This window comes from Prosopis cineraria, unplaced genomic scaffold (genome assembly GCF_029017545.1).
Source record: "Prosopis cineraria cultivar Desert tree isolate PC_DT_omini unplaced genomic scaffold, ASM2901754v1 PC12, whole genome shotgun sequence".
Classification (NCBI taxonomy): Eukaryota; Viridiplantae; Streptophyta; class Magnoliopsida; order Fabales; family Fabaceae; genus Prosopis; species Prosopis cineraria.
Genome location: NW_026555343.1, coordinates 26,503,312 through 26,520,808, shown reverse-complemented (window position 1 = coordinate 26,520,808; position 17,497 = coordinate 26,503,312). Strand labels below are relative to the sequence as shown.

At 37.3% G+C, this 17,497-nt stretch overlaps 1 protein-coding gene across 1 annotated transcript; it reads left to right on the top strand.

Moving 5' to 3' along the window:
* Nucleotides 1-3,090: 3,090 nt before the first annotated feature.
* LOC129287999 (uncharacterized) lies at nt 3,091-6,411 on the top strand. Its single transcript, XM_054924302.1, has one exon. The coding sequence runs from the start codon at nt 3,091-3,093 to the stop codon at nt 6,409-6,411; it is 3,321 nt and encodes a 1,106-aa protein (XP_054780277.1).
* Nucleotides 6,412-17,497: the final 11,086 nt, after the last annotated feature.

The window sequence follows — 17,497 nt, the reverse complement described above, 5'->3', positions numbered from 1 at the left end:
TTGAGGGCCTATTGCACAAAGATGTCCATATGGTCACAAGATGAGAAGTTTCTGATAAACTTCTTTCCTGAAAGCTTAACTGGAGCCGCATTGACTTGGTACATGCAACTAGACCAAACCAAGATCAAAAGATGGAAAGACCTTGTGGATGTTTTCATGAGACAATACAAGTTCAATCTTGATACTGCTCCGACCAGAGAACAATTGAAAGCAATGACCAAGAAATCATCAGAGTCATTCAAAGAATATGCTCAAAGATGGAGAATAGTGGCTTCGCAAGTGCAACCTCCAATGGTTAATTCCGAACTTTGCTCGTACTTCATCCGTGCATTGCCTAAGCCATTTTACCAACACATGATAGGAACACATGTCACTGATTTTGCTGATTTAATGGTAATTGGGGAAAGGATTGACATAGACATACGAGAAGGGAAGATAGCCACTTCTCAAGCTGAAAGTAGTTCACGAAAGAACTATGACCAAAAAAAGAAAGAAGGGAATGTGAACTATATTCAACCTATAAGACAAGCAGCTACCAATTCTCAAGTCCCTTATCAAGTAGAGGGAAGGAATCAAAGACAGCAACAATTTGGGTTCAGGCCTAACAAGCACGGACAGGATGGAGAGAGGAGAAATGTCCAATCCAGGGATAGTCGCCCATGGCCCAATTTTGGATTAACAAATGCTGAATTGTACCATAAACTTTTGACAGCCCAATTATTAGGTCCGCGACCTTATAAGCCTCTTGGTCCGCCTTACCCGGCATGGTATAATCCAAATGTTGTTTGTGAATACCACATGGGTGCACCTGGGCACTCAATAGAAGACTGTGTGACGTTTAAAAGGAATGTGCTAGACCTAGTTGATTCTAACCATATCCAGCTTAAAGAAGAGGGAAGCTCTACCCTTACTACTGATCCACTCCCAAATCACGAAAAACGAGTCAACGCTATTGAAGAAGAAGATGCGTGCTTCAAAAGCTCCACAAGGATCAGGATGCCTATGAATGAGCTTTATGCTCACTTAAAGGAGTATGGCTATATGCGAGAAATGCTCCTCACGAATAATATCAGTGATCAAATGCCTGGATACTGTGAATATCATCAGGAGAAAATAGGCCATGACATAGAAAGTTGTGAACAGTTTAAAGGAGCTGTTAGAAAAATGATGGCGTTAGGGATCGTGTCTGTAAAGAAGGGAGACGCCAAAGTGTGCATGGTAGAAAAAAAACATGTTGAGCTTGTCATTAAAAATTCAAGCCCAAAAGAACGGGTTCAGGCAGTCTCTTTTGTGATAAACAAAGCCTCTGCAGATCTTGTACCTCACGTAAGACAACCAACATTGACCATAAGCACGCCTCATCCCTTTCCCTATGAAAGTGATCGAGCAGTCCCGTGGAAATATCAAAGCATTGTGGAGAACCACAAAAACCCAACGTTGATTGCCGGGACAAGCAATGAAATGGCAAACCAAGGGGGTGTTACTCGAAGTGGAAAACCATACTTACCATCTTACATTAGGAAAATGGTAAAAGAGAAAAATGCAAGTATTAACAGGCCAAAGGAAGACAATCCTAAAGAAATGGAAAAATTAGAAGATGAGTTTTTATCGATTATGAAGCAAAGTGATTACAGCATTGTGGACCAATTGAAGAAAACTCCAGCGCGTATCTCCATACTTTCTTTGATTTTGAGTTCCGAAGCGCATCGCCAAGCATTGCAAGAAGTGTTGAATCAAGCTTTTGTGCAGCCTAATATAACCCCTGAGAAGGTGGCAAGTGTAATGAATGTTGTAAAAGCCTCCTCTACCATTTCCTTTTCGGAAGAGGAAGTTACAGAAACCGCTGTCCACCAAGCCAAGGCTTTGCACATCACTTTGAAATGTGAAGGGTTCATAATCGCAAGAGTATTAATTGACGGAGGATCAGCGTTAAATGTCTTGCCGCTCTCCACATTCGAATCATTATCACTAGAGGCTTCAAGTGTACATAAAAGCAATATTGTGGTAAGAGCATTCGATGGATCAAGACGGGAAGTATTAGGATCCGTTTGTCTCTCCCTGGAGATAGGGCCAAGCAGGTTTAAGGTGGATTTCCAACTCATGAACATAGACCCAAGTTACACAATGCTGCTAGGAAGGCCATGGATTCATTCTGCTAGGGCTGTTCCTTCTACCTTACATCAAAAGGTTAAATTCATCAGTGATGGGAGAATTATAGCAGTTAAAGGAGAGGAGGAAATCATGGTGAGCAAACCAAGCTCACTCCCTTATATTGAGGCTGCAGAGAAAGATCACGGAGTTTTTTTCAAAGCCTAGAGGTTGAAGATATTTGCGATAGTACTCACAACATCAATTCCGTCGTGGCTAAAATCATGACGAAGAGTGGGTTTATGCCAGGGAAAGGTTTAGGCTCTCATTTACAAGGAATTACATGTCCAATTAAGGTTTTGGATAATTGTAATCGCCAAGGGTTAGGGTATGAGCCTACCCTAGAAGACCAGATGAAAGACAAAGCAAGCTTGGCAAAAGGCAAAAAGGCTAGTAAATTGGAGATTCCACACATTAAAGAATCCTTCCCAGGCCCGTCTGAGATGATATATAAACCAACTATCTCAGTGATCTCTTTTAATGAAGATGTAGCATGCAGAACAAGTGCCTCAATTGCAGTCGATGATTCCAACAAAGTTCTAGCGAATTGGGAGTTTGAAGAGGCCAATGATGTCATTAGCTTAGAGTAATTGTTTCAATTATGTTGTTCCTACTTTATCCACTTTTGAGCCCAGGTTTAGGTAATAGATCTTGGGTATTCACTAATGCAAACTTTTGATACACATAATTCATGAAAATGAATTTCAATTGCATTCATGTCTATTTCTTTATTCCACCCTATCTACTTCAATACATCTTTCTCCGTTTCATTCCTGTTCCTTATTTTATCTCGTTCCATATTCATTATCCAGGGATTTTGTTTCTTCTGATTCCATCTCCCACCCAGAGATTAATAAACCCTGTGAAGATGATTCATTCGTTGCCACTGATATGCATGATTGTGAGTCTGATGATGAAGACATAATCCAAACTTTTTCAAAGATGCTTGAATTGAGTGATAAGGGAATATGCCCACATGAAGAAGTGATTGAGATGGTTAATATGGGAACCGAGGAGGATCAAAGAATGCTCAAAATAGTAGATAATCCTGAAAGAGAACAAATGATTGAGTTGTTCAATGAATACATAGATGTGTTTGCATGGTCATATAAAGACATGCCTGGGCTAGACCCAAGCATTGCTTCTCATAAAATACCATTACTTCCCAAGGTCGAGCCTAAGAAACAGAAGTTAAGGAGAATGAACACGGGGGTGTCCTTGCAAATAAAAGAAGAAGTAATAAAGCAGTTAGAAGCAGGATTTTTGGAGGTAGTAACTTATCCACAATGGGTGGCAAATATTGTTCCTGTTCCTAAAAAAGATGGTCGGATTCGAATGTGTGTTGATTATCGTAATCTAAATAATGCGAGTCCGAAAGATGACTTTCCATTACCCCACATTGATGTATTGGTTGATAATACTGCTCGAAGCTATCGCTATTCCTTTATGGATGGTTATTCAGGGTACAATCAAATCCCTATGCATGAAAGGGATAAAGAGAAAACAACCTTTACAACCCAATGGGGAACTTATTGTTATCGGGTAATGCCTTTTGGTTTGAAAAATGCTGGGGCAACTTATCAACGAGCTATGGTAGCACTATTCCATGACATGATGCATAAAGAAATTGAAGTATATGTAGATGATATGGTAGCTAAATCAGCGGAGAATGAGAGTCATGTTGGAGTCCTTAGAAAGCTATTTGGGAGATTACGCGAATATCGGCTAAGATTGAATCCTAACAAATGCATTTTCGGAGCTCTTTCTGGGAAGTTATTGGGATTCGTTGTGAGTCGTAAAGGGATAGAAGTAGATCCAGATAAAGTGAGAGCAATTCGAGAAATGCCATCTCCCCAAACAGAGAAAGAAGTTAGAAGTTTCTTGGGACGATTGAATTACATTGCTAGATTCATTGCCAATCTAACAGCCACTTGCGAACCAATGTTTAAGCTATTAAAGAAAAATTGCAAGGAGACATGGGATGATGATTGTCAAAAGGCCTTTGATAAAATTAAAGATTATTTGTTAAATCCCCCGATTTTGGTACCTCCATCACCAGATCGTCCACTAATCCTTTACCTAACAACTTTACCTCGCTCAATGGGAGCAATGCTAAGTCAACTTGATGATTCTGGAAAGAAGGAAAGAGCGATTTATTTCTTGAGCAAGAAGTTTAATGAGTGTGAAGCTCGTTATCCGGTGATTGAGCGAACTTGTTGTGGACTAGTATGGGCAACTAGAAGGCTAAGGCAATACATGCTTTACTACACTACCTGGCTAATCTCACGAGTGGACCCACTTAAATACATCTTTGAGAGCCCGCACATTGCTGGTAGAGTACTAAAATGGCAAGTTGTACTATCAGAATATGATATAAAGCATGTGATGCAAAAGTCAGTCAAAGGTAGTGCAATAGCAGATCACTTGGCCGATAATCCTTTAGGGGATGACCAGCCATTAGATTTTCAATTTCCTGATGAAGGCATATGCACTACAGAAGAAGGTTGTGGTGAAGGAAACAATGAAGAGCAAGAATGGGAAATGTATTTTGATGGAGCCGCCAACATGCATGGAAATGGGGTAGGAGCGGTGATCGTTTCACCAGAAGGAAAACAATTTCCAGTGGCCATCAAATTAGAATTTGATTGTACTAATAACATAGCAGAATATGAAGCTTGTGTTAATGGTCTTCGAGCAGCTATTACCCTTGGTATACGGTGCTTGAAGGTATTTGGTGATTCAGCTCTCATTATTCATCAAGTAACAGGAGAATGGAGAACAAAGGATGTAAAATTGATTCCCTATCAAGAACTCCTAACAGATTTGACTAAGCAATTTAAGGTTGCTAGCTTTCATCACTTGACTAGAGATAAAAACCGTTTCGCTGATGCTTTAGCCACTTTAGCAGCAATGATCCAACTTGATTGTGGAGTCCATATCCAACCCATCCAAGTAGAAGCTAGAAGCTTTCCAGCATACTGTCTGAATGTTGAAGAAGATCGAGAAGAATATCCTTGGTTCCAGGATATTAAGGATTATATCACTAAGAGATCGTACCCAGCTGGAATGGCTGAGAATGAAAAGAAAACCCTTCGTCGTTTGGCTATGACATTCTTTATCAGTCAAGATATTCTGTACAAGAGGGGTTATGATGGTACTTTACTTCGCTGTGTGAGTTCAGAAGAAGCAAAGAAAATCATGGTTGAGGTACATGAGGGCATATGTGGCACGCATGCGAATGGTCACACTATGGCCAAACAGATTCAAAGGTGTGGCTACTTCTGGCTAACAATAGAGAAAGATTGCTTTGAGCATGTCAAGAAATGCCACAAATGTCAGATCTATGCTAATAGGATAAATGCTCCTCCAATCCCATTACATAATTTAGTATCACCCTGGCCATTCTCAATGTGGGGCATTGACATTATTGGCCCAATTAACCCAAAAGCTTCGAATGGACATCGCTTCATCCTTGTCGCGATTGACTATTTCACAAAATGGGTAGAAGCAAATTCATTTGCTAGCATCACGCAAAAGACATTCCTTAAATTCATGAAGACAAATATTTTATGCCGATATGGGATTCCTGAAAGGATCATTACTGATAATGGTCCCAATCTCAATGGAACGGAAGTCAGGAACTTCTGCGAGAAGTTCCAAATCAAGCATCATAATTCAGCCCCGTATAGACCTCAAATGAATGGAGCAGTTGAAGCAGCCAATAAAAATATTAAGAAGATCATTGGAAAAATGACAGTAACTTATAAGGATTGGCATGAGATGCTTCCCTATGCTTTACATGGTTATCGTACTACTGCACGCACATCCATAGGGGTGACCCCATACTCCCTTGTTTATGGAATGGAAGCTGTTACACCCATTGAGATAGAAATACCATCTTTAAGAGTATTGGCAGAGGTAGATTTAGAAGAAAATGAATGGATACGAACCCGATTTGAGCAACTTAACATGATTGAAGAGAAAAGGCTCATTGCAATGTGTCATGGACAATTGTACCAAAAGAGAATGGCAAGAGCTTTTGATAAAAAACTTCGCCCACGGGAATTCAGTGCTGGGGATCTTGTACTCAAGAAAATATTGCCTAACCAAGAAGATAATAGAGGCAAATGGGCTCCGACCTATGAGGGACCTTATGTTGTCAAACATGCCTTTTCTGGAGGAGCACTGATCCTAGTTGACATGGACGGTCAAGAGTTAGCAAAGCCCATTAATGCAGATGCTGTCAAGCGTTACTTTGCTTAAACAGAAAATGAAAAAGAATGAAGCGCTCGTTAGGTTGAAAACCTGTAAAGGCAACCTAGGCAAAAGTTAGAGCTAGAAAAAAAGGGGGGGCAAAGCCATGATAAGAAGAAGAAGAGTTCGCCAAGACAAAAGGATGTCTTAGGAGAAAAAAAGGAAGGCATCAAAAGTTAATTATCTGTGTTTGGGAAAGTTGTCTCCATCGTCTCTCATATTATGCATATCAATAGCAGCTCAGCGAAACACTTGTTGGGGTTTTGAAAAGCTAAAGGAAGAGATGTGATTAAGTAAATCCATATATCCCATTCGCTTTGGCCATTTGTACTCATAAACCAAGATATTCCCATTTCTCTATGAACTTTAGCCTCAGTGAATGAATTTTTTCCGCCCTTGCTCCTTTGAGACCATCTTTCTTCCCGTTTCATGTTATCATATTTGGATACAAATCTCATATATTACAGCAGGTTCGCATTCAAGGAACAATATTCATTGACACATTTACTTGACATAGAATGTTGGTATCTTTATTCTCGCCTTTCGCCCTTGAGGTATCAAGATCATTGTGTAGGTGTAAAATAATAATGAGAGCATGTGTGCTATCAGTGTTCGGTCATAATAGTTGGTCTCATTAGCTTGAAGACAAGATCAAGTGACGAGAATTTGGTCATTGGAATTTTCTAAAGAGGGGCAACGGCATACTGTGATACTACACCTATTAATGAATAAAGGTTAAATAACAGACTTGGAGGTATTACCTTATGTTCGAAATGATTTATTCAATGTGCACAAAATTTTCAAAAAAAAAGGATAAATACTAAGATAGTTTTCAACATTAAGCTTTCCAATAAAATTTTTGCAATACATTTGCATTATTCATACATTTACATTGGGGCAAATAAGCACGTCTTACCCTTTACATTGCAAATCATCCATCCAATGTATATTGTACATGTTTTTAGCGCCTATAAACATCATACATGGCACATTACCACATTGCATGCCTTGTCGTAGAAACACGCCACACTTAGATTGGGGCAAATAAAAAAAATCATGCATTGCATATCACCCCATTGCATGCATTGCTACAAAGAGTATGCCCCATTTAGATTAGGGCAAACTAAAAACTTGCAAAACCTAAGGAAATAAGAGAAGAATTAACAAAACTCACCTTTGAGTTTCTCATATTTTCCCCGTGAGATGAAACCTATTCTCACACTCTTAAAGCCCTGTAACAGCAGGCACTCCAAAGCCCTGTCACGGCAGGCAACCCTAAAGCCCAGTATCGGCTGGCACGATTATTTAAAGCCCTGTAATGACAGGCACTCTAAAGCCCTGTCACGGCAGGCACCTCAAAGCCCAGTACCGGCTGGCACGATTCCTTGAAGCCCTGTAACGGCAGGCACCCCAAAGCCCTGTCACGGCAGGCACCCCAAAGCCCAGTACCGGCTGGCATGATTCTTTAAAGCCCCGTAACGGCAGGCACCCTAAAGTCCTGTCACGACAGGCAACCCAAAGCCCAGTACCGGCTGGCATGATTCTTTAAAGCCCTGTAACGGTAGGCACCCCAAAGCCCTGTTACGGCACGCACCCTAAAGCCCAGTACCGGCTGGCATGATTCTTTAAAGCCCTGTAACGGCAGGCACCCCAAAGTCCTGTTACGACAGGCACCCCGAAGCCCAGTACCGGCTGGCATGATTCTTTAAAGCCCTGTAACGGCAGGCACCCCAAAGTCCTGTTACGACAGGCACCCCGAAGCCCAGTACCGGCTGGCATGATTCTTTAAAGCCCTGTAACGGCAGGCACCCCAAAGTCCTGTTACGACAGGCACCCCGAAGCCCAGTACCGGCTGGCATGATTCTTTAAAGCCCTGTCACGGCAGGCACCCCAAAGCCCAGTACCGGCTGGCATGATTCTTTAAAGCCCCATAACGGCAGGCACCCTAAAGCCCTGTCACGACAGGCAATCCAAAGCCCAGTACCGGCTGGCATGATTCTTTAAAGCCCTGTAACGGCAGGCACCCCAAAGCCCTGTTACGGCAGGTACCCTAAAGCCCAGTACCGGCTGGCATGATTTTTTAAAGCCCTGTAACGACAGGCACCCCAAAGTCCTGTTACGATAGGCACCCCGAAGCCCAGTACCGGCTGGCATGATTCTTTGAAGCCCTGTAATGACAGGCCACCCAAAGCCCTGTAACGGCAGACACCTTAAAGCCCAGTACCGGCTGGCACAATTCTTTAAAGCCCTGTCACAGCAGGCATCCTCCAAGCCTTGTAAAAGCAGGCATCCACCAGGTCCTTTGGCACATAGGCAATTCATCTCCATTGAAGTTTTGTTTTGTTTAGTTCGTAAACCACATTTCATTTTAAACCCTTTCTTTTATTTTGTTTTGTTTGGTTGTAGATACCTAAGAGTCTTGCCCCTCCAAACAAAATACATGTTTCTCTCTTAATTCATTTCTAAGATAAGAATATCATCTCATGAAATTCTCACTTAGAAATCAAATGAAGAGGGGGCATCTAGTCAACATATATTTTGTTTGGATCGTTGTCATTTGATTATTTTCAGTCACATCACATTGCTAAAACAAAAAAATTATTATTACGCTATAGTGTTTGTTATCCAACAGTCTTGCATCATTTAGTCATTCTGATCACATTACTAAAAAGAAAAAAATCAAAAGTTCAAAATAAAATCATCATTTTACGGTGTTGTTATCCAATAGTCTTACATTGTGTTTGGATCTTTGTCAATTGATCATTTTCATTTGCATCACATCATCTCATCATATTATTAAAAAAAATCATGTCATTGTTTTGTTAAACAATAGTCTTGCATTTAATCATATCTTGTCGTGTCAGGGGCAATTAGGTCTTTTTATAGGTATTGCATGGCCGACCAAAATACATGTTCTATCTTTACTTGTCACTTATGTAAGAATTCAAAAACACACTTTTCCATATACTTACATAAGAAACAATTAAAGAGGGGCAACTGTGAACACCGTATTTTGTCCGGACTCTTTTTTTTTAATAATAATCAAAACATATAATAAATACAAAAATAAAATTTAATCCTTTTTTTTTAGGATTATATTTTCAAAAAGAATTCAAAGATATTGGGAATCAATATTTGAGACTCAACTATTTTTAAATTTTTTTTTCTTTCCTTAAATCTTTTGTTTTTCATTTAAAAATATATGTTTTAAAATTAAACTTTTCTTTCTCCCCCTCAATCTAATTAATAAAAAAAAGGGCATTAAAGAATAAAAAAAAGAGAAAAAGAAGAAGAAGGAACAGATACATGAAACACACGTACACACACGCATACACTCTCAGCCAGACAGCAGTAAAAGCAAAGAGACAGCAAACATGAAGTGCAAAAACAGCAAAGAAATGCAGAAACAGCGAAGAAACACAGGCACAGAGGCGCAGAAACAAAAATAAGCATACACTTTCGGCCATGCAGCAGGAAAAAGGACAGAAACAGCAGAACGCACGAACACATGAGCTGCAGACGCTGAAAGAACCAGAGGCAACAGACACGAAACGCAGGAGAAGCAAAACAGAGCAGAAAGAACAGTAAACAACCGGAACACGTACGCATATACTTTCGGCTGGCAGGAGAAAAGAAACAGAACTAAGGACGCACGCATGCATGAAGGAAATGGCACAGCAGAGAAAGCAGACGGGACAGCACAAAAAATAGAGACAGAAACGCAGAAAAACAGAGCAGACTTCGGCGCACACAGAAAACACAGCAGAAAGGAAAAGCGGAGCAGGAAAGTAATGATTCACCTCTTCCATCCCCTATATAAGACTGAATGAAAAACAGAGGGAGGGGACGGTTTTCTGGACTGAAAAAAAGAGAGAGAAACAGACAGACAGAAGAAATAGAAAACAGAGCATGAAAAACCGAAGGAGAAGAGAAGAGAAGAGAAGAGTGACGGAGAAGGAGAAATAAGAGTGTGAAAACGAAGAAAGGGAGAGACCGAAAGATGTGAAACAGAGGCTGAGGGAGAAAGGGCTGTTCTAACCAGAGAAAAGGAGAGAAACCGAGAAGAGGCGAGAAGTGTTTCTGGCAAAAAAAACAGAGGCTGAAACGTGAGGGAACTCAAAGCTGAACAAGAAAGCAGAGGCGACGGAAAAACACTGAAAAGAAAGCAAAGGCCGAGAGAAAGAAGAAACGAAGAGAGGAGGGGAATACGTCATTCGGTATAGTCATCTTTCTTCTTCCTCTTAATGATCGCTGGTTTATTATTGAGTGAACAGAATGTTATGCGTATGATTTGCCTTGCTTTCTTGCTTTTGAATTTGAAAGGCACACATTCGATTCAAATTTATTTTTCATGTTTAAATACCTGTCCCACACATTTTTTTAGTTCTCAAATGATTTCATTACAATTGTCATATTTTTTTTTAAGAAAAGAGAGCTTGAAAAAGAAAAATAAAGAAATTGCAAATAATAATTTTTGCTTCCTATCATAGTTAAGCTAAATTTGATTATTAGGCACAATTTCACTTCAAATAGAGAATTAGTGTAATTATTAAGCAAGGTCTTTAAGTGTGTATATTAACATGTATGAGCATTATTTCCTTATCTCCATTAATTCTAAGGTCCTTTACTTGTCAATAATATTGTTACACCCATACCATATGACACTTTCTATCCACATGTACAATTGTATAAAAGATTAAGAGGAGAGAATTCAATTCTCATAAAAAAAAAACAAATGAATAAGAGAAGGTTTCTTGTACTTTATTAACTTGCCGTGTGAGATTTTAAGAATTTTCGCAGGCATTTAAAGTAATCTTATACCGTGTAAATCAATAAGATTTTGCAGGTATAGAGATCCAATTTATATGTACAATCAATGGTTTCAATGACCAACCGTTAAAACCAACTGTTTTTTTATAATCTAAATAATCCATTTAAGTTCCGTGTAGGATTACGAGAATCTTTGTAGGGACTTGAATTAATCATATTATCGTGTGGGATAATAAATCCTCGCAGATATAGTGATCATCCATTCTTTATAATAAATAAATAATTTTTGTAAATAATCATATAGTATACAATTTAAGAAACTTAATTAACCAAATTAATATATTTAAATTGTAACCATATTTATCAATTATATCTTTTAGTCATGTGAGATTTTTGAATCTCCGTAGGCTTCTAAGATCATCGTATTATCGTGTGAGTCAATAAGACTCTGCAAATATAACGATTTAGTTTTTAAAACATATATATATATATATATTATATAATTAATTAAATCAATTAATTAAATTTAATTCCTGTATCGTGTGAGATTTTAGAATCTCCGTAGATATTTAGGATAATCATATTACCACATAAGTCAATAAGGCTTTGCAGGTATGATGATTAAAATTCTTCAAAACATGTATATACATACTTAAAATACATTTTTGATACTCAAAATGTACATAAGAATATAAATAAATAAATTAAATTGCCAAACTCTTCTATCATGTGAGATTTCAGAATCTCCGCAGATATTTAGAGCAATTGCATTACCGCATGAACCAATAAGGTTCTGTAGTTATTGCAATTAAAATTCCCAATCACAAGAGATAAAAAAAATGATTTTAAACCATTTCCTTTTCTTTAACTCAAAATTCAAAAATTGAGAAAATAATTAAAATTAAATTACCTTTTTCAATTTAAAACACACATATCAAAATTTCAGAAATTGTTTTATTTGCAAAATGGTGAGTTATTTCTAATTAATTTCTCTTCAAAAAATATTTTTACCGACAAACTCTTAAGCCCGAACTACGTGGACTTTGATCCCCATCACAGGGTACGTAGGCCTCAGAGTCAGATTCTGAGTCAAGTCCGTCCTCCCTTGTAAATAAATAAACATTTCTCACTTAATTCTTATCATTTTTATATCAAACACATGAATATAAAAGGGATAATTAAAATAATTATAAAACTATATTAATAGAGCGCAACAAACTTCAGGTAACCGTTCTCACGAACGGGTGTTGTGGGGTGCCTAACACCTTCCCCACACTCAACCGACTCCCGAACCCATTCTCTGATTTCGCAGATCACCCTTATCCTCCTTTTAATCGGTTTCCCGAGATTTACCTCAAAATCTTGGTGGCGACTCCTCGTTCGATCCGGTTCCCGCCGCGAAGGCCGAGACCTCCGCTCGCGCGCCGTCCGCGTCACATTTTTTCGGGTGCGACATTCTTACTACTAGAATTTTGGCCACTTAATGATTTTGCGTTGTAATATGTGATTTTATTTGGTGAATGTCTTATATTAGCCTAGCATGTCATTGTATGGTGAATACTTGATGAATTACTTGAGTTTTCATAATTTTAAGCTTAGATACAGCTTTAGACAGTCGCAATTAGTAATGAATTTTAACTAAACACTTGGTTAATTTTTGAACTAAGCTACTGGGTTACCTAAGGGGCTTGTAATAACACATAGGGAATTGAATTAGCAAACTTAGGTTACTTGAGATAGTTGTCTTAAGTAAACACTTTTTTAACCATGGAAGAGGAGTTAAGTGAGTTGCCATAATTAATTAAAAGCTAGGATTCTTTCATTAATAACACCCTAGGGTTCCTACTAAGAAAAAAGGAAGTTCAATTCATTCACTTAGTTAGCATTTTATTTTCTTGTCAATTAGGTAACTAGGTTAGTAATTAGGTAATCAACTTCAACATTGGGTGATTAATTTCACTAGATAACTTTAATTAGACTTAAAACCATTCCTTAGGAGATGACCTAGGGTTGACTATATATTGCATTAGAGTTAGCTGTAGTTTTAATTTTGAGGATAAGTGACAATTCCTATCACCACAGCGTGACACGCCATGTGCCACAGGGCACATGTTTGATTTTACTACTGTCATTTGATAGCATAAATGACAACTTCCAACATCTGATGTTTTCACATACAACATCCAATCAGAGTGATTCAAGTACCCACACAAGCTTAACTTATAAGCTAACTAATGAGATAGGTTGAACATGATCTAATGGCCCGATTAAAATTTGGACATTTAAGTGAAAAAAGTCACTTTTTTTGAAAATCTTATACACCTAAGCTCTCACTTCAATCCTGTTATCTTATTAGATCACATAAGGCCTTTAACTAAGTCCAAAAGGAGCTAATATACCTAATTGACCAAGTTATATAGAATATACACATATATATTGCAATATGGCCACTCAATGGCCCATTTTCACAAGACATAAATTTGCACAACTTGGCTCAAAACTTCCCTTTAGACATTTTCACTACAAATCTCTACTTTACACATTTACAATATATTCACAACTCAATCTTAGCCCCAATTGCTCTTTTTATCATATACTCACACATAAGGGCTAAAATTCACAAAAATCATTACAATTCTCTTCAAATCACCACTTAGACATGCATGCAATTTTTATGGCAACTTATATATATATATATATATATTTCATTTCCTGTTGGTTCATTACATAAACTCAAAGGGTCCCATAGCCATGACACCACTATACCGATCTATACTTTTTTCCCTTGCCTTGATCATTGCCCTTTCCTATAAAAATGTAACCACGGGGTTGAGATAAAAATTTCAATAACAGAATAACTCATTACTATTAACTATTACATGCAACTATATGAAAGTAAAACATAATATATCATTTAATACAGCATATATCACATGTTCACTTCAAATTCCACCTATATAAATCATTACACTACTTTTACCACTTGTTTCATTACTTTTCACCATATTTCCACATATAGTATGATCATTACCAACCAAACCTCGTAATCATCCTAACTTGAAACCATAGGCTTGCTTTAGACTAATATATACTTTCATTGGCTCTAAGCTCATCTTTAGTGGTAGAATCACTGAGCTAAAGGTATTCTATCTCACTTTCAAACAATTGTTTCCCCCAATACACATAATGGGGCATCATTGACTCTAACTCCACATTATATTGATACTAAGGAGTCCAAATCTCCAACACCGCACCTCGAAAGGCACTAAGGAGATATAAATTCTCTAACACCACACCCTATTGGGCACTAGGGAGAATGATGCCATATGGTCTTACCACTACACTCTACACGGGTGAACTCCCACCCTTATGATCATGCTTTCTAAACTAAACATAGGTTCCCAATCACCACTTTACTCATATATGTACATACACATATTTCTATATCAAATTACACAATTTCATTACTTATTTAAACAAAATCTCTTTTCACACAATAAACATACAATTCTATAAAACATGCTCAGTTTAAAATGATTTCATACACTATATAATATACTCACATACAGTTACATTAAGTAGTGAAACAGAGAAAGTTATTCAGTTACTTCAACCTTTCTATCATTGGAAAGGTTACCCATAGATTTCAATTACCACTATAACTCATCATACGCTTCCTTTCTCAACTCACACATGTAATATGCCAATCTACACACAATTAACACAATTAGTTAATTGGTTCAAATTGACCAAAAGCACTTAATTACTACTTATGGTTATACCTAACTATTTATTCCTCTCCATTTATCCATTTTAAGCTAATTACCACCTAATTACCACTTTATATCACTCCAAATGACCTTATCTCGCTTCTACACCATTTACACCCTTAATTTCCATTAAATGAGGGCCAAATTGAGCCTACGAGTTCAAAACTCTATCATTTAACTTTAAATCAATCGCAAACTTTAATTTAACTTCTAAAAACATTTTCATTACCATTAAATAAGAAACAAACCCCCTAATTTTTTTTGGATTCAATTTTTTTATAACTTATATCAAGAGATATTTGGGTAGAATGGAAGGTAAGGGTTATATGTAGCTTACCCGATAAGTTACTAGTCAAAAATGCCTTCCAATGCTCAAAAAAGGCTTTCCCTAGCTAACCTTTGCTTCCTCTCTTCTTCTTTCACCTTTTCCTCTTCTCTCCTCTCTAAGCTCACCAATTGATCTATGACTCTTAAGGTTATTTTTTGGTCCATGCACCATGGCACATGAAGCTTGTGCTATGATGCATGGCATAGTAAGGAAAATCCTCACCATGTGCACTTGCTTTGATCCGAAATGTGATCCTTCCACCTGTACCTGCTCATTCAACATCTAAAGGACACAAATTAATAACTAATTATCCAAATCTCTAATCTTCTGCTAATTGCCACTTTACCCTAATTTACAACTAATCACAGGATTAGAAATTCAGGATGTTATAGTTTCTAAAGTTGGCTAATAAGGAGAAGCTTTGGGAATGATAATGAGGTATAGCTAGGCTTATCTTCTATAATGCCCTCACTAACATTATCATTCAACCTTTCACAAGATCCAGTAAATCAATTTTGAATGTCTTTTAAAGTTTTAGGATCACAAAGTAAACTCTAAAAGGCTTTTTATAAAAACAATTTAAATTATTCCAAATAACACAACGGAAGCGTACAATCAATAATAGATGTATCTCAAGAAATATCAACTCAAAACATTAAAATTTTTACAAATTGAGAGCTATGCATTATGGCTCATGCCACATGCACCGCGGTATGTGGCATAAAGACACTGGCATCAGTCTCTGTGCTATGCGCTGTAACATGTTGACATATACACCATAGCACACAGCAAATTCTGTTATCAAATCGCAGAATCTAATGCGAACTTCATACGTACACCATTTTTGCATTTGATATTTGATTAGGTAATTCAAGCACTGACACGAAGCTTATGTCATAATCTAACTAATGACACTAGTTTCATTTCAATTTGATACTCCATTTAAAAGTTAGACAGCTAAGTGCATTTTGACATTTTCAAGTCAAAACTTACCACTTGAGCATCGCCATTTGAAACCACAAGTCATTGGCCACTTCTAGGCCTTGAACACATTGAAATAGACAATGTACACTTGATTGAACAATTATATGTATAATATTGCACACTTACTGTAAACTGCTCATTTCACACATTTGGCTACAAACACATTTTCTTATTTCAATTCACTATAGTGGCCAAATTCTCTATATACCACACATACACAACATGTCCACACTTACATGTACTCATTCACTAGTCCAGATTGTCATTTTCACTAAATACACACATATATGCCTAATAGGCTAGAATATCAAAACTATGTTCACATGAACCAAAATGCTTATACACAAATTAACCATCCCTATGACAACTTATATACATATTCACAATTACTAATATATAAGATCATTACACCATCTTACAATAGGCTTTTCAAAGAAATCTTTACTCAGCCTATTTCCTTTCCCTTCGCACCACTACTAAAACATGAAAAATGTAAATAACCATTGGTGAGATTAAAATCACAATAATCAAAATAGCTCATTGAATATTCATTAACACAAATAATCGCATAAGAGTAAACAAAATCAAGTAATAGTATATATTAATTCTAACATAGCTTTTCACATAGCTTTTTCTCTTTTCTAAACATTTTACGCAATCACATTCACAAGCATGATCATCTATCCACCAATCCTTTAAAGTTTCCTAACATAAAACCATAGGCTCTAATGGATCGATCACATATTGACCCGAGCACAATTTTGGTGGTAGAAACACCCAACCAAAGGTAATCTATCCCACCTCCAAACTATAGTTTTCCCTCATCTCACATACTTGTGATATATACGTCGTTGACTCCTTACCACACTTAACAAACACTAAGGAGTTGCCAGAATACTCGAATGTCCTATGATAATAGTCCCAATATGATGTTGTGCTGAATGACCTATGGTACTAGCCTGAATAGAATGCTACACTAGATGTCCTATGGTGCTAACTTGACCATATGAATTTGTTTACATCCATCTCCATACATACCCTAAGTGAACTCCTACCCCTATGATCATGCTTCTCACATATAATTCATCATTTTTCCACACTTTAAACCATATATATATATACACATCAATCAAAACTAGTAATCATCCAACATTTATTTCATAAATTGATTTCATGCTAAAACCTTTTACAATGTAAAATCATGTATAGAAACTTACAAAACAAAAAATTCACAATTATATAT

What these genes read in the sequence shown, in the direction of transcription:
- LOC129287999 (XM_054924302.1), top strand. Translation starts at nt 3,091, where the DNA reads ATGCTTGAATTGAGTGATAAGGGAATATGCCCACATGAAGAAGTGATT.